This window comes from Pelobates fuscus, chromosome 12 (assembly GCF_036172605.1).
Source record: "Pelobates fuscus isolate aPelFus1 chromosome 12, aPelFus1.pri, whole genome shotgun sequence".
Taxonomy (NCBI): domain Eukaryota; kingdom Metazoa; phylum Chordata; class Amphibia; order Anura; family Pelobatidae; genus Pelobates; species Pelobates fuscus.
In genome coordinates this window covers 69,541,408-69,559,884 of record NC_086328.1, presented here as the reverse complement: position 1 = coordinate 69,559,884, position 18,477 = coordinate 69,541,408, and the positions used below count along the sequence as shown (strand labels likewise).

The window sequence follows — 18,477 nt, the reverse complement described above, 5'->3', positions numbered from 1 at the left end:
TCCCCCCCACTTATTTTACTGTAGGGCCCCCACCCACCGCTCAGGGGTGGGGGAGGACATTAGGTCCCCCCCCCTTATTCTGATTTAGTGCCCCACCCGCCGCTCAGGGGTGGGGGCCCGGGGGGAGGACAATAGGTGTCCCCCCATTATTTAACATTAGGGCCCCCACCCGCCGCTCAGGGGTGGGGGCCAGGGGGGGCAACAGACCTTTTGTTTGTTTTTTTTTTAACAGTGAGCAGCCACAGGCCACAGGCGGTATAGCGAGTAGGGGCAGAATTTACTAATACTAAGTAATCTTTTAGTAGATAGCTCCCGAATACCGTGGGAATTAGGAAGTTATCTACTTATTCATTCCTGTCATTACATTGACTGGCCAAGTAACTTACACTTTATATGTATGTATGTTACTTGATTGTTGTAAGTGTTGCAAATGCTTACAGCTGAATCCTGGCTATGTTTGTATACTTTTTATTTAAAATTGCATACAATGTAACATTCTTCTTTCACTGGGTAAGTATATTAGTACTGAGGCAATACTGTGCTTCGGAACTTTGGAAATTCGGGACCTCGGCAATTTGGCACTTCGGCAAAATTCGTCCGAATTCATATTTGGAACGAAACGAATTGCACATGTCTATAGGTAACTTTCTTTTGTTTTTCTGTATTAACCCCTCAATTGTTTGCAAGGTATATGTTGGTTCATCACTCATGTTTACAACAATTTTACCTTCGCCCTTGGGCTACCTTAGCACGTATCTGACAAATTCCAGCTTTTCCATGTACACGGTATTCCTCCAGCATTTAATAAGGTATTTCAAGTTGGACTCTTAGTGGTCTCCCATCGATTGCTGTCACCAAGTCTCTCCGTTCATTAATATTATTCATGTCACAGGTAAGTGGTCCTTCATTGCTTCTACGTTTATCTTGACAGGTTAGTTCAATCGATCAAGGTATTACTCTGCCTTATCACTCCTATTGGGCACGCACCAAAAACCCACATGTTTATTCGCTTATACACCCCTTATTCACAGGTTGACATTATGCTTGACCCATGCATGGTCCACCCTATGTATACCATTAAATAAAAACTAAATTCCCCTGCTTACCTTGTGGATAAGTACTACTTTCAAAGTTTTTAAATGTATCCAGACACCAGGGATTCATTGATTAGGGTGTTGACTAGTTTAGCAATTGCCGGAGCACTGAGCTTTGGCAACATTTCTGGGATTTGATCTGGTCCACACTGTTTTTTCATTTTCAAGTTGTCATTTTTAAGCTTTTGTCACTGTTGCACATAGAAGGCTTATCAATAAACTGCAATCTTTAAGTTTGGATTCCAATATTGTTGATTGGTAAGGCAGTGGCTGAGTGACAGGCAGCAGAGGGCTGAAGTCAATGGAGTATATTCGAAGTATGGTCTTGTCACCTGTGGGGTACCTCAGGGATCTGTAATAAATTCTCTTTTAATATTTGTATTAGTGATATTGCAGAAGGTCTTGATGGCAAGGTATGTCTTTTTGCTGATGATACAAGGATATGTAACAGGGTTGATGTTCCAGGAGGGATAAGCCAAATGGCAAATGATTTAGATAAACTAGAACAATGGTCAATGGTAAATTGCTTTATAGCTGTTAAGATTATCATTGCGAGAAATTGGAGATCATCATTACCATACCAAAGAATTCATCTAATTAACCAAATCAAATTTCAACTAAGTATGGAAAAAGACCTTTTAGGTTATTCCACTTTATCATGAAGGAAAAAAGATTTATACGATACTACCCTGTGTAAATTACTTACAGAATAAGCATAATTTACCTAACTAGAGATCTGTTTAGGATAATTAGTAGACAACCCACCCACTCAGAATGTATGAATGTTGAGAATGACGTGTGTTAGGGCGCATTCAATTGGTCCTTTGATTTTTGAATAAAATGTAATAGAAAATAGATAATATATGCAAACTCTATGGAATACTTAATCATAAAGAGTCTCTGATTGCCATGGAGTTTTATGCACTTTGAAATTATAATATATTGAGAGATTAATTGTTACGTAATGTGAATTGTTTGTAATATGATTGTATTTATTAAAAAAAATTTGAATAAAGAAATATAAAAAAAAAATACAGATTTTTTTTCTACTAACACTATAGTGTTTATTTAAGTAACCTTATAAGATAAAAACTATATTTTGTATGTGCTGTTGTTTAATCTGAATGTTATATATATTTTTGTCTTTACAGTAGCACCTCTGCTGAAAAATGCATGTTCTGGGTGTGCCCATCATTTTTTTTTAATTTTTTTTTTATACAGGAGGTATAAAATGTGATTGGAAGGTGGAAAGAACAAACGGTGATAACATTAGTTTGTTTCACTATTCTATTATACCAACTGAAACTCTCTTATCTATGCTAAGAATGTATGTCAGTTGGTGTTATAAGGGATACAATCCAAGTCAATGCTAGCTAACCACTAGACATATGCATTAAAGCTTTTCAGCTGGTACAAACAAAATTAATTTTAATCTACACAAACTAATTGATCATCCAAAATTTACCTGTGGAGTCTTATTTAGTGTAAATGTGTATATATAGTATATTATAGTTAATACTTGGGGAAACAGTTTGTTAATCAATGGAGAAATGAGACTTTCACTAAGGTGTGAAGTTGCCCTTTTTGCCAATTTTGTGGCAAAAAAATGTTTTTTTCGCCTTCTTGTAGATCAACTGTGGATACAGAAATGTGTGACAAGTTGAAGTACATGGATTTGATTATTTTTCTCAGCCTATACCACTATGTAACCATGTAAGTATGAGTAGCTAGAACATTCTCAAGTTATTTTCAATGCAGATAAATAAATGTAAAGCTTTCACCAGGCTATAGAAGGTTTTTTTATTTATTTTTTATCATAGTATAATATAGATTAGATGCATGATACTGCTGCTTATTTATGGGAAATCAGGATGCAAAGTGTTAGGTTCACCAAAACTACCCTGAAACAATTAGAACAACATTATGAACACTGCATTTCTAAATATTTTCCAGCAAACCCAAAAGACGGCAAAAAAAGTACATTGGTTAGATCACCTTTTTATTAATGTAAAGGGTAATGTAAACAAATAAAATCACATTTAAACTGAGTAAAAGCAAATTACTATGTGGTTTAAAGGAACATTCCATGCAGCATAACCACTACAGTTCCCTTTAGAACAGTTTGATGTCTTACTTAAGATTTGAAAGGTGAGCTCCTGCCTCCACTAACTCAGTGAGAGCTATAAGCATTCTGAGCTAAACCCAGTGGCTTAACTCAAAAGAGCTAATGGAAGCTCTTCAGTTAAAGCTCCTGGCTCCCTGGCATGTAGTTGAGGCGAACAGAAGGATCCGTTGGACCCCAGATAAGAAGTTAAATTGTTCTAAAATTGTTTGAATATCACAACAGGGGGATAGAGTGCTATAGTGGTTGGCATCGTCCTTTAAATTACACAATAATCTCCACTAATAGAAGGATTATTTTTGTCTCGAGGCTCAGTGATAGCAACATAAAACTTAAGGATGGCAGACTAAAAATAAAGCTTGATTTACACACACAAACCTAAAAACCTACCTATCAATCAGTTTAATAGTCTTTTTAAAAAAATAGCTCTCTATATATACACACTTCACAGAATGTAATTGTTCACTATTTGACTGCAAATTCCTGTGCAGCAAGGTGGGACTCATTGGAGTATGATCCATTTTACTGTTAATATAATATATTATATAATATTATAATATATTTTAATTGCATAAATACGAACCCAAACCTTTTTGACTATTCTTCTAATTAATCCATATCCGGATAGGTCGATCAGTCCAGGATTTACCTGTGGAGTCTTATTCAATAAATGAGACTCCACAGGTTCACAGGTTCACCCCAGGTGAATAAATGTGTCCAAATAAGGATTAAAAGGTATTTGAATTGGACGATTTTATACTCTACCTCTATAACAACGCTTTCATTACACTGCAGCTGCTTTCAGTAGTCAGTAATGTTTCATATTATCACAGCCAGTAGAAAGCTAGTGGGTATAAGTCACTCAGGACAAATAATCTTCATGCTTTATGTATACAGACAGAAAGGTAATTATAATATTGTGATTTGAACTGAACCTTTCAATAATTACATGGGGATTATTTTGCAGTATCAGACACCGATGTGATACTGCAATTTAGGTTTAAGATGTTAGGCGGCTGAGGAGACTGCTCAAAACTCCAGTGCTATAATTAAATGAATTTAAAACAAATACAACAGATTAAAAACCAGTAAAAACATTACATATTCAGTAAAAAAAACTGCAGTAGTAACATCAGTTCACAGTATGATTTATGTTATCCATTAAATCTTCTTCAGACAAAATAAAGATTCAAATTTAAGTCAAATGTTGATGAGATCTGCAGAATAAAAAACAAAAAACAGCACGTTAAACTACTGTGTATATATAATTTTAATTTAACAGATTGTGTTAATCAAAAAAGTACATTGGTCCTATATTTATTTATACATGCAAGGCATTATATTATTGCATACTCCTAGCATATGTCACGGTGCAAGAAGATCCCCTGCCCCTGTGTGCCCTTTTTCAGACTTATAATTCAAGAGATTTGCAGGTGCAGGCACGTGCACCCCCTTAGCTATGTATGTACTTGTATAGCATGTGCATTCCAAACAAGGCCCACTTTGAGTAGCTCCTTCCCCGTTTTCTGCTGCGGAGTGCTGAACTACATATCCCATAAAGCAGAATTTTTTTGTGAGCAGGGATCTATGAGAAACTCAGTACTCTTGAACAGGTTTCTTAAAAATTACCTTAGCATCATTATTGGATCAAAACTGAATTCAATGCTTCTTTTCTATGAGAAACATTGGTTCTGTTTGACAATATCATGCTGTGTCTTAAGGAAGCTTTGCACTGGAAAGTATGTAAACTAATCAAGTGGACACTATCATCACCAGAATCACTACAGCTTACTGTAGTTGTTCTGGTGTCTATAGCCTGCCCCTGCAGGCTTTTGAATGTAAACGCTGCCTTTTCACAGAAAAGGCAGTGTTTATATTGGTGCATAGTAACACTAGACGGCTGCTAGAAGTTCTTCTTAATCCAGTCCTGCACAGTGTGTAGCACCTAAATTCAGTGTCTTCATGCTCTGCATTGATTCAATGCATCTCTATAAGGAGATGCTGATTTCGTGTAGTACAGCATTTTGCCACACATGCATTCCTATGGGAAATAATTGGATTGGACGATCTCAGTCATGGAGGTAGGGCCAGCTGTGGCGAGACCAGTGGCGCATGGAAGAAAAGTTGAGTAAAATCACCTTTTCATTGTGATTGGAGCAGGGCCAATCACCTAAAGAGCAACTTCAGGACTATAGTGTTGTGGAATACATGTTGGTATTTCTGACATTATAGTGCTCCTTTAACTTTTGCGGTGATGTACATATAGCACATAAAAAAAAAGACAAGTGGAATATGTAACCAACTTGCATAGAGCAGGTGGGAACACAGATCCACTAGGGAATACCTCCTAAATTGGAACATCACATAAATAGGAAAAACCTTTATTAGAAAAAATATATATAATAACACACCAGAATAATGTGTGAAACAAATGAAAACCAACACCTAGTAAAAAACTTTTGGCTGGATCTAATAGTAATCTTAGATAAAGATTGAAACTCAATCTCTCAAAAACTGAGCTCCTTGTCTTTCCTCCTCCTAATACTGATCCTCCTCTTTCGCTCTCCCTCCAAGTTTGTGGTACCAACATCAGTCCATCCCTGCAAGCGCGCTGTCTTGGCGTCATACTTGACTCTGGTCTCACCTTTGAGCCTCACATCCAGCATGTTGCCAAATCCTGTAGATTCCATCTTAAAAACATAGCCCGCATCCGCCCCTTTCTTGCACCAGATACTACCAAGGAGCTTGTCCATGCTCTAGTAATTTCCCGCATGGATTATTGTAACCCTCTCCTGATTGGTCTCCCCAATAGCCGTACTGCACCCTTACAGTCCGTAATGAATGCTGCTGCTAGATTGATTTTCCTCTCTAGTCGTTTCTCTCACACCTCACCCCTCTGCCAGTCCTTACATTGGCTTCCTGTATGCTATAGGAGTCAATTCAAGGTACTAACTCACACCTATAAAGCACTGAACAACTCTAGCCCCTCTTATATCTCCTCACAGATCCATAGGTATGTCCCTTCTCGGTCTCTCCGTTCTGCCTGTGACCACCTCCTGTCCGTTGTCCGCACTCGTACGGCCAACTCGCGCTTGCAGGACTTCTCGCGGGCGGCTCCCTTCCTATGGAATAGCCTGCCTACCGCCATCAGACTCTCCCCTAGTCTTGCATCTTTTAAGAAGTTCCTTAAAACCCATCTCTTTAGGAAAGCTTATGGCCTCCAAGACTAACCCTTACCTCACATACCTGTCTCTTGCCCTCTCCTAAAGGGCAGCCCACCTTATTTGATTGTAAATTCCTGTCCTAATGTGTTTTACACCCCACCTCCTATAGAATGTAAGCTCGTTTGAGCAGGGTCCTCTTCAACCTATTGTTCCTGTAAGTTTATTTGTAATTGTCCTATTTATAGTTAAATCCCCCTCTCATAATATTGTAAAGCGCTACGGAATCTGTTGGCGCTATATAAATGGCAATAATAATAATAATAAAAATAGTGTAGTGGGAGCCCGTGATATTGTGAAGTACAATAATAGTACAACTGGAGATAAATCACTGGATATAGCCCATAGGAGCACAGTATAAATAACACGATTACTAAAGAATCAATCAAATGGACAGGGATAGTGTCTCACAGTGGTTGTGGTACCATAGAGAGGAGACAATATTTAGCAAAATGGGGTTTAGGTAGAGGCACAGTATCCTAAGGAAGCCTTAACACGTACAGGATCCAATAGCCTATAGTATAAACAGCGCTCTGGTACACAATAGGAGTAAGGAGTAAAGGTAAGCCCATTAATGAGTAACCGGCTGGAGCCCTGAAATACGTAAAATAGGGTAAATAGCCAAGACCTAATACACCCTAAGCTAACTGTTCTCAGGAAACATAGAAACATAGAATGTGACGGCAGATAAGAACCATTCGGCCCATCTAGTCTGCCCAGTTTTCTAAATACTTTCATTAGTCCCTGGCCTTATCTTATAGTTAGGATAGCCTTATGCCTATCCCACGCATGCTTAAACTCCTTTACTGTGTTAACCTCTACCACTTCAGCTGGAAGGCTATTCCATGCATCCACTACCCTCTCAGTAAAGTAATACTTCCTGGTATTATTTTTAAACCTTTGTCCCTCTAATTTAAGACTATGTCCTCTTGTTGTGGTAGTTTTTCTTCTTTTAAATATAGTCTCCTCCTTTACTGTGTTGATTCCCTTTATGTATTTAAATGTTTCTATCATATCCCCCCTGTCTCGTCTTTCCTCCAAGCTATACATGTTAAGATCCTTCAACCTTTCCTGGTAAGTTTTATCCTGCAATCCATGAACCAGTTTAGTAGCCCTTCTTTGAACTCTCTCTAAGGTATCAATATCCTTCTGAAGATAGGGTCTCCAGTACTGTGTACAGTACTCCAAGTGAGGTCTCACCAGTGTTCTGTACAATGGCATGAGCACTTCCCTCTTTCTACTGCTAATACCTCTCCCTATACAACCAAGCATTCTGCTAGCATTTCCTGCTGCTCTATTACATTGTCTGCCTACCTTTAAGTCATCAGAAATAATCACCCCTAAATCCCTTTCCTCAGATGTTGAGGTTAGGACTCTATCAAATATTTTGTACTCTACCCTTGGGTTTTTACGTCCAAGATGCATTATCTTGCACTTATCCACATTAAATGTCAGTTGCCACAACTCTGACCATTTTTCTAGTTTACCTAAATCATTTTCCATTTGGCTTATCCCTCCTGGAACATCAACCCTGTTACATATCTTAGTATCATCCGCAAAAAGACACACCTTACCATCAAGACCTTCTGCAATATCACTAATAAAAATATTAAAGAGAATGGGTCCAAGTACAGATCCCTGAGGTACCCCACTGGTGACAAGCCCAAGCTTCGAATATACTCCATTGACTACAACCCTCTGTTGCCTGTCACTCAGCCACTGCCTTACCCATTCAACAATATTCGAATCCAAACTCAAAGATTGTAGTTTATTGATAAGCCTTCTATGTGCAACAGTGTCAAAAGCCTTACTGAAATCTAAGTAAGCAATGTCTACTGCACCACCCTGATCTATAATTTTAGTTACCCAATCAAAAAAATCAATAAGATTAGTTTGGCATGATCTCCCTGAAGTAAACCCATGTTGTCTCTGGTCTTGAAATCCATGTGTTTTTAGATGTTCAACAATCCTATCCTTTAACATGGTTTCCATCACTTTCCCCACTACTGAAGTAAGGCTTACTGGCCTATAGTTGCCCGACTCCTCCCTATTACCTTTCTTGTGAATGGGCACAACATTCGCTAACTTCCAATCTTCTGGGACTACTCCTGTTTTCAATGATTGGTTAAATAAATCTGTTAATGGTTTTGCTAGTACACCACTAAGCTCTTTTAATAGCTTTGGGTGTATTCCATCAGGTCCCATTGACTTATTTGTCTTTACTTTTGACAGTTGAAATAGAACCTCTTCCTCTGTAAACTCACGTGTAATAAATGACTCATTTATCCTTTTTGTTAACAGAGGTCCCTTTCCTTCATTTTCATCTGTAAATACCGAACAAAAATATTCATTGAGGCAGTCAGCTAGACCTTTATCCTCATCTACATACCTTCCTTCTTTTGTTTTTAATCTAACTAATCCTTGTTTTACTTTTCTTTTCTCATTTATGTATCTAAAAAAAGTTTTGTCCCCCTTTTTTACTGACTGTGCTATTTTCTCTTCTGTGTGGGATTTGGAAGCTCTTATAACTTGCTTAGCCTCTTTCTGCCTAATCTTATAGGTCATTCTGTCTTCCTCACTCTGGTTTTTTTTATAATTACTAAATGCTAACTTTTTGTTTTTTACTATTTTGGCCACATCTGCGGAGTACCACAGTGGTTTCTTGAATTTTTTGCTTTTACTGACAAGCCTAATGCAATTTTCTGTTGCCTTCAGTAGTGCAACTTTTAAATAATCCCATTTATTTTGGACTCCATATAAATTGCTCCAGTCTGATAATGACTCCTTTACACATATTCTAATTTTAGAAAAGTCTGTTTTTCTAAAGTCTAAAACTTTTGTTTTTGTGTGGTGTGACTCAGTCACTGTTCTTATATTAAACCACACTGACTGATGATCACTGGATCCTAAACTTTCACCTACAGTAATATCTGATACCAAATCTCCATTTGTTAACACTAAATCTAGTATGGCCTCTTTACGAGTTGGCTCCTCAACGACTTGTTTTAGAGACAATCCCAGTAGGGAGTTTAGAATATGTGTGCTCCTGGCACAAGTAGCTATTTTTGTTTTCCAATTCACATCAGGAAGATTAAAGTCACCCATGATGATAACTTCCCCCTTCATTGTCATTTTAGCTATTTCTTCAACTAGTAGATTATCTAACTCTTCAATTTGTCCTGGGGGCCTATAAATCACACCTACACGAGTTACTGTGTGATTACCAAATTCTAACGTAACCCAAACGGACTCTATGTTTGCCTCACTAACCTTTATTAGGCTAGATTTTATGCTATCCTTTACATACAGGGCCACCCCTCCCCCTTTCTTGCCTTCCCTGTCTTTTCTATATAAAGAGTACCCTGGTATTGCTATGTCCCAGTCATTTTTCTCATTATACCATGTCTCGGTAACAGCGACTAAATCTACACTATCAGTTGCCATTATTGCCACAAGTTCATGTATCTTATTCCCTAAACTGCGAGCATTTGTAGACATGACTCTAAGCTTATCATTTTTTAACACACTTGCTACAGGCACCTTCTGTCCTTGTTTTGGGGGACAATTGGATTGATGTTTTATCACCCTTTTGCCCCCCCCTCCTAGTTTAAAAACATCCTAGCAAAACCTCTGAACTGCTCACTGAGAACATTTGTTCCCTTTTGAGAAAGATGCAAACCATCTTTTTTGTACAGTTTATTTCCATTCCAAACAGAGCTACCATGAGCAATAAAGCCAAATCCTTGCTCCCGACACCATTCACCAAGCCACAAGTTAAAGTCCCTAATACGCATCCGCCTGTCGTTCTGAGTGTTATGCACAGGCAGAACTTCAGAGAATGACAGTGTGGAAGCAACCTGCCGTATATCATTGGCAAAAACACTAAAAACTTCCTTAACCTCTGAAACCTCATTGCAAGCCAAGTCATTTGTCCCTAAATGGACAAGTACATCCAATTCCCCTTCCTGCTTTGCTTGCTTAACAATATTACAGATACGTCTCCTGTCTCTGTGAGCAGTAGCTCCGGGAAGACACCTCACAAGACCATCATTGTCCATCTCCACACCTCTTATGATGGAATCCCCCAACAACAACTGCTTTCTATTAGGCCTCACCATAGTCTTCAAGCCTCTCTGCACAACACCACTAGCCTCAGTGCCTCTCTGCACAACACCACTAGCCTCAGTGCCTCTCTGCACAACACCACTAGCCTCAGTGCCTCTCTGCACAACACCACTAGCCTCAGTGCCTCTCTGCACAACACCACTAGCCTCAGTGCCTCTCTGCACAACACCACTAGCCTCAGTGCCTCTCTGCACAACACCACTAGCCTCAGTGCCTCTCTGCACAACACCACTAGCCTCAGTGCCTCTCTGCACAACACCACTAGCCTCAGTGCCTCTCTGCACAACACCACTAGCCTCAGTTCCTCTCTGCACAACACCACTAGCCTCAGTGCCTCTCTGCACAACACCACTAGCCTCAGTGCCTCTCTGCACAACACCACTAGCCTCAGTGCCTCTCTGCACAACACCACTAGCCTCAGTGCCTCTCTGCACAACACCACTAGCCTCAGTGCCTCTCTGCACAACACCACTAGCCTCAGTGCCTCTCTGCACAACACCACTAGCCTCAGTGCCTCTCTGCACAACACCACTAGCCTCAGTGCCTCTCTGCACAACACCACTAGCCTCAGTGCCTCTCTGCACAACACCACTAGCCTCAGTGCCTCTCTGCACAACACCACTAGCCTCAGTGCCTCTCTGCACAACACCACTAGCCTCAGTGCCTCTCTGCACAACACCACTAGCCTCAGTGCCTCTCTGCACAACACCACTAGCCTCAGTGCCTATCTCCAGGACACCACTACACTCTGAAAGTGCAGAAAATGAATTATGTAGAACAACAGACTGTGCAATATGCCTTTTATCCACAACTCCAAGTCTACCAGATCCTACAGTAATCCATCTGCCATTCCTAGTATGTCTCTGCGGCAATGGCTTTGCAGCAGGTCCAGCCTGAATTTGTTTACCAGATAATTTACAAATCTCAGACTTCAAAAATACAATCTCCTGCCGCAAGATAGAGAACTGTCTACAGATTAGACAACAACCAAACTTCCAAAAAGTGGAACGTGAAACAAATGCAAAGCAACTATTACACTGAACTAAGTCTGCCATTCCAATGAGGCGAATAATTTAAATCAAACAAATTTTACCTTTTTTTTTTTTTATTTGTCCTCCTGGATACCTCAGATTACCTCCTGTTTATCTCCAGAATATCTCCAACCACACACACACTTAGAAGCAACACTCTCCAGAATATCTCCAACCACACACACACTTAGAAGCAACACTTAGATGAAGCAACCAAGCTCTATTAGCCAAGCTAATGACAACTACCCTTATATACTCCTAAAATCACCTCCCACTAGGAATGTTTAACACCTGGGTAGGCCTCTGCTTATTAGCAAACAATAGCTAATTTAAATAGCAATCAATAGCAAGTAGCTACCTAATCCAATCAAATGCCTTATAATTACCAACAGGAAATCAAACCTTGTGCAGTCAGTAACCTTTTCCTACAGATGAATCTTACCTGTAACAGTAAAAAAGAACTCTTAGCACAACTATTAGACAGTTGAAGCTTCTGTAAAACTCTCCAGAATATCTCCAACCACACACACACTTAGAAGCAACACTTAGATGAAGCAACCAAGCTCTATTAGCCAAGCTAATGACAACTACCCTTATATACTCCTAAAATCACCTCCCACTAGGAATGTTTAACACCTGGGTAGGCCTCTGCTTATTAGCAAACAATAGCTAATTTAAATAGCAATCAATAGCAAGTAGCTACCTAATCCAATCAAATGCCTTATAATTACCAACAGGAAATCAAACCTTGTGCAGTCAGTAACCTTTTCCTACAGATGAATCTTACCTGTAACAGTAAAAAAGAACTCTTAGCACAACTATTAGACAGTTGAAGCTTCTGTAAAACTCTCCAGAATATCTCCAACCACACACACACTTAGAAGCAACACTTAGATGAAGCCACTACTAGCTGCTGCTTCGAGGCAGCCTAGCAAAAATCCCTCCCAATTGAATAGTAAGACGCCTGGATAGCGTCGAACACAGCCCAAGTTAAGTAAAAATCAAAGTGGAATTTAAATAGAAATCATAGCGTCGGCTATTTCGCTCGACGCGCGTTTCGGCGTGTAACAAACGCCTTTGTCAAGAGCAGCTGGCATACTCACAGGGGGCAGCTTATATAGGGGTGAGTGCCCTACCATATGTGTAAAACCGCCAATAGGATTGCTAGATTGACGGAGATTGACGCGTGCGTCTTCCGGGTAATTAACCAATCATAGGCGGTGGGCGGGGTCATACTACATCCGTACTTGTTACTAGTAAAAGGCAAGTACGGGCACCGAAAAGGGGTAAAAAAGGTGACTGTACGAATGCTGGTGATTAAGAGCCCAAAAGCAACAAAGTAATTAGTAGAAATTATTAGAAAACAGTGTTAATTCGGAATGATACTTAGGTATTCGTAGAGTCCTTACTAAAAGGGAATATTAGAAAAGAGAACACTGTAAATAAGCTTTCAACGAGACTCAATGACCAAACATATATCATCCAGGGGGAGCCTGGAGAATTAACAGTGATAGAGGTATAGTAGACAGTCACAAATAGTAGACATCCCAGAATAATAATCCAGGCCACAGTTAAGAATGCCAGCATAAAGAAAATAAATCAAATAAAATAAAGGTATATTTGAATGTAATGTGTACGAAACAGAGATCATCACAGTAAAAATATGGCCATTTAAAGAGACAAGAAAAATAATAATAATAAAAGTGGTGAACATGTGGATAGTGAACGGTACCGTAACGGAAAATAGATCAATCAAATATAGGGAGAGAAGGGAAAACCTTCATTCAAACCCCTTGGGTTCAGAGTATTTAATTTATAAATCCATCTGCATTCTCTTTGACGTAGGATTTTGTCAAAATCGCCACGTCTTTGTTCTCGTCTAATGAACAGGCCACAAAAGCGAGAACAAAGACGTGGCGATTTTGACAAAATCCTACGTCAAAGAGAATGCAGATGGATTTATAAATTAAATACTCTGAACCCAAGGGGTTTGAATGAAGGTTTTTCCTTCTCTCCCTATATTTGATTGATCTATTTTCCGTTACGGTACCGTTCACTATCCACATGTTCACCACTTTTATTATTATTATTTTTCTTGTCTCTTTAAATGGCCATATTTTTACTGTAATGATCTCTGTTTCGTACACATTACATTCAAATATACCTTTATTTTATTTGATTTATTTTCTTTATGCTGGCATTCTTAATTGTGGCCTGGATTATTATTCTGGGATGTCTACTATTTGTGACTGTCTACTATACCTCTATCACTGTTAATTCTCCAGGCTCCCCCTGGATGATATATGTTTGGTCATTGAGTCTCGTTGAAAGCTTATTTACAGTGTTCTCTTTTCTAATATTCCCTTTTAGTAAGGACTCTACGAATACCTAAGTATCATTCCGAATTAACACTGTTTTCTAATAATTTCTACTAATTACTTTGTTGCTTTTGGGCTCTTAATCACCAGCATTCGTACAGTCACCTTTTTTACCCCTTTTCGGTGCCCGTACTTGCCTTTTACTAGTAACAAGTACGGACGTAGTATGACCCCGCCCACCGCCTATGATTGGTTAATTACCCGGAAGACGCACGCGTCAATCTCCGTCAATCTAGCAATCCTATTGGCGGTTTTACACATATGGGCGGGCACTCACCCCTATATAAGCGGCCCCCTGTGAGTATGCCAGCTGCTCTTGACAAAGGCGTTTGTTACACGCCGAAACGCGCGTCGAGCGAAATAGCCGACGCTATGATTTCTATTTAAATTCCACTTTGATTTTTACTTAACTTGGGCTGTGTTCGACGCTATCCAGGCGTCTTACTATTCAATTGGGAGGGATTTTTGCTAGGCTGCCGCAGCAGCTAGTAGTGGTTTCCTGAGAACAGTTAGCTTAGGGTGTATTAGGTCTTGGCTATTTACCCTATTTTACGTATTTCAGGGCTCTAGCCGGTTACTCATTAATGGGCTTACCTTTACTCCTTACTCCTATTGTGTACCAGAGCGCTGTTTATACTATAGGCTATTGGATCCTGTACGTGTTAAGGCTTCCTTAGGATACTGTGCCTCTACCTAAACCCCATTTTGCTAAATATTGTCTCCTCTCTATGGTACCACAACCACTGTGAGACACTATCCCTGTCCATTTGATTGATTCTTTAGTAATCGTGTTATTTATACTGTGCTCCTATGGGCTATATCCAGTGATTTATCTCCAGTTGTACTATTATTGTACTTCACAATATCACGGGCTCCCACTACACTACTTTATCTAAGATTACTATTAGATCCAGCCAAAAGTTTTTTACTAGGTGTTGGTTTTCATTTGTTTCACACATTATTCTGGTGTGTTATTATATATATTTTTTCTAATAAAGGTTTTTCCTATTTATGGTACGTTCCAATTTAGGAGGTATTCCCTAGTGGATCTGTGTTCCCACCTGCTCTATGCAAGTTGGTTACATATTCCACTTGTCTTTTTCTGTGCTTATTGTATTCGGGGTTAAGCCCCTTATATCTCCTGTAACCCTACTTAGGTATTGGTGGTGGAGTTCTCCACTACCGATTCCTCCTCTTTTTTTGTTACATATAGCACATGCATATGTGTAGCAATACTGGAGAAGATTCTAAGCATGCACGTACATTAGATGCCCAAAGACACCGGTTTCAAGGCATTGTGGTACAGTGAATTGCTGCAGCATGGATGTGATACAAAGGCTTTTTTTTTCTTTCCTTACCTCTACTGCATTATTTACCCCAGTAATCCCAGAAATAGTGTTTCTGGGGTGAAAGAACAAGAAACTGTCAGTTTCTGGAAGCGACAGTTCTGCTTTAACTTACAAGTTTATTTTTCTTCCTAAAGTGTATACCTTTACATTTGTGTACTGGATCTTAGTAGCCTGTCTTGCACAGAGTGCCACATTTGTCCAAATCCTTCTATAGAGGAGTTTCAGACTGTAAATAGGGCCTTGATTTAATCTTGTTGAGTAAGCTTTTCAAATAAGTTAATATTTTTGGATAAAGTTTTTAAAAATATTAAAATAGAATACATATGTAAAAAAATACTAAATATTAAAATATTTTTCATAATATTTAATCACTTTAAAACTTCATCCAAAAATGTCACCTGCAAACATCTGTTTACAGATACAAACATACACATGCATTGTAGAAGCTGCCATATCTCCTTTACCTGGTCTATACAGCTACTGCATCGTAAGGATCTGTCTTGCCCAGAGCAGCAGATAGGGTATTACGAAGCTTGTCATAGTCAGGAGCCTCTTCATAATTCAGACACATAACATGGTCTAGGTAAATTTCCAATTCTCCTTAAAAACAAAAATGATCTAAAATTAAATAAATGTGTTTCTAGGCAGCCACATTGTTTGTCCAAAATTGTTTATTTATTGAATTGGAGGTGGGGAAGCGTAGAAATTCTAGAGCGAGCCCTGAATTATTCTGCAAAGAACCTGGGACTGCAGTAGTGGATACCTATCAAGCACAGCAATGACACTAAATACAAAAAGCCAGGGATGTTTATTTTTAAAAGTACTATTAATATTAAGTACCATTTAATCTCAATTAAATGTTGGTAGTGCATGGACCACACTGTAATTGTTCCTCGTATCAGTGTTAAACCAATTTCAATACATTTAACATTAAGGATCTCTGGCCACCCACAGACAGCCTACTGGAAGTATGGCTAAGGCAGAGATTGCGCAATTATTTCTAGCCATACCACGTTGTACCAGCAGTGGGTCAGCTGACACTCTCCGTTTATTACAGTAGCCTATTGCTGCTCCTGATAGTGCTTTCTCATTAGCCCAAGCAGGAAAGAGGGGCTAATGATGAGCTGCCAGGAAATCTCAACTGGCATTCAAACTTTAAAAATGGTTTAATGCTGAATACAAGGATGGTGCCAAGGGATGCCAGAAACTCTAACCACCCCAATAAGATAAACATTTACAGTGCCTTCAGTGTCCCTTTAAGTAAGACCTCAAAAAGTTGTAATTTATAGCAAGACACCAAGGTTAGAAATCTTTAGTTTTATAAATATATAGACTGCAAAGACTAAATTCTATTTGCCACGTGCAGAATGATACTGTATATCTATATGCTTCTCTATACAAACGCTATCTGTCATTTATCTTTTCAAAAACATTCACCTAAAAAAATAAAATTTCTTTGTACCATGCTGTTTACATACCTGGAACCCTCTTCTTTTTGAAGCACTGTTTAAGAGTAACTTGTATATCATTTTTAAACCTATAAAATATAAAAAGAAATACTCAATGAATTCTGTTTGCACAGATCACTTGATCTGATAAATAATCTCAAGGATACAATGCTAACAACGTCTGTAAATGTTGTCAGTTATTCACTAAACCGAGAACTGACCAATGTATTTAAATTCTATAAAGACCACTCTAAGCACCAATACAACTACAGGTTAATGTAGTGGTCTTGTTGTCTAGATGCACTTTGACAAATTTAAAGGATCACTATAGTGTCAGGAAGACAAACTCTTTTTCCTGACACTATGTCATCCTTGGGGGACCCTCACCATCAGGGTCCCCCTCCTGCTGGGCTGAAGGGGTTAAAACCCCTTCAGCCACTTACCTTTATCCAGTGCCGGGCTCACTGGGCACTGGTGATCTCTCCTCCCCCGCCGACATCAGCTCCCAAATGGAGTGGAATGCGTATGCACGTCGTGAGCCGCGCGTGCGCATTCAGTCTATAGGAAAGCATTTCTCAATGCTTTCCTATGGACGTTCTGCACGTTGGATGCGAATTTCGCATCCAGCATTGCAGATGCGCCTCTAGTGGCTGTCAGGAAGACAGCCATTAGTTGTTGGCTTAACCCCTAATGTAAACATAGCAATTTCTCTGAAACTACTATGTTTACATGTGAAGGGTTAAAACCTGAGGGACCTGGCACCCAGACCACTTAATTTAGCTGATGTGGTCTGGGTGAGTATAGTGTCCCTTTAAGTTTCTGAGAAACACAAATGTTCACATTTGTCAACCAGTGTGCTTCTAGCGGCATCAGGTTAGGCATCATGATGATGCACAGCGCAGTTATGTCTTTCCACAGAGTAGCACTGTATTGCATCTCTAGGAAGATAATCCTATATGTGTAGGGCAGCAATTGACATGCATGTGCAGTAGGGCACTCATTGCTTCTCTGTAGAGAAGCATTTGATTGGCTGTAATAGTCCATCAAGAAAAGCAGTAGAGGTGAGTCAGGGATCCTGCTGGATGAATGGTCAGTTTTACTTTGTTTTATTTTCTACAAGGCAGGCTTGAATATAAAGGCAAAAGAAGCATATGCATTTAGAACATCAGAACAATCCTTTAGGTCAGGCTTCCCCAAAACTCTGGCCCTCCAGATGTTGCCAAACTACAACTCCCATGATTCTCAGTCTATTTCATTCATAAAATCATGGCAGTTGTAGTTCAGCAACATCTGGAGGGCCGCAGTTTGAGGAAGCCTGCTTGTTTGGCCTTAAGCAGGCTTCCTCAAACTGCGGCCCTCCAGATGTTGCCAAACTACAACTCCCATGATTCTCAGCCTATTTCATTCATAAAATCATGGCAGTTGTAGTTCAGCAACATCTGGAAGGCCGCAGTTTGAGGAAGCCTGCTTAAGGCCAAACAAGCCAAGATGGAAAATAATAGTAGCAGAATATTTCCAAGCCTATTATTTTGGTGTAAGAAATGTAATTTCATTGCATTTTTCTATTAATTTCTTTTTTAGTAAATGTCCTGTGAATGTGTTTGTGACAGTTTGCCTGTACCTAGAGTGGTCCGTCCGTCTGATGTTCTCCTGATTCCCGCACGGCTTCAGTGATTATAGTGCTATATCGCCTGTATACCCAAACATCA

General features: G+C 39.4%; 1 protein-coding gene across 2 annotated transcripts in view; it reads right to left on the bottom strand.

Annotated features, from left to right (window-relative positions):
* Positions 1-3,805: 3,805 nt before the first annotated feature.
* VRK3 (VRK serine/threonine kinase 3) overlaps positions 3,806-18,477 on the bottom strand; it is a 115,720-nt gene continuing 101,048 nt past the window's right edge. Inside the window, exons 12-14 of one of the 2 annotated variants that reach the window (XM_063437322.1) lie at positions 16,799-16,857; positions 15,785-15,920; positions 3,806-4,433 (exon numbers count right to left, since the gene is read on the bottom strand). In XM_063437322.1, the coding sequence (XP_063293392.1) occupies positions 15,790-15,920; positions 16,799-16,857 (190 nt within the window). In that variant the 3' untranslated portion in view covers positions 3,806-4,433; positions 15,785-15,789. The remainder of the gene's footprint in view (positions 4,434-15,784; positions 15,921-16,798; positions 16,858-18,477) is intronic. The other variant, XM_063437323.1, reaches the window with a different exon arrangement.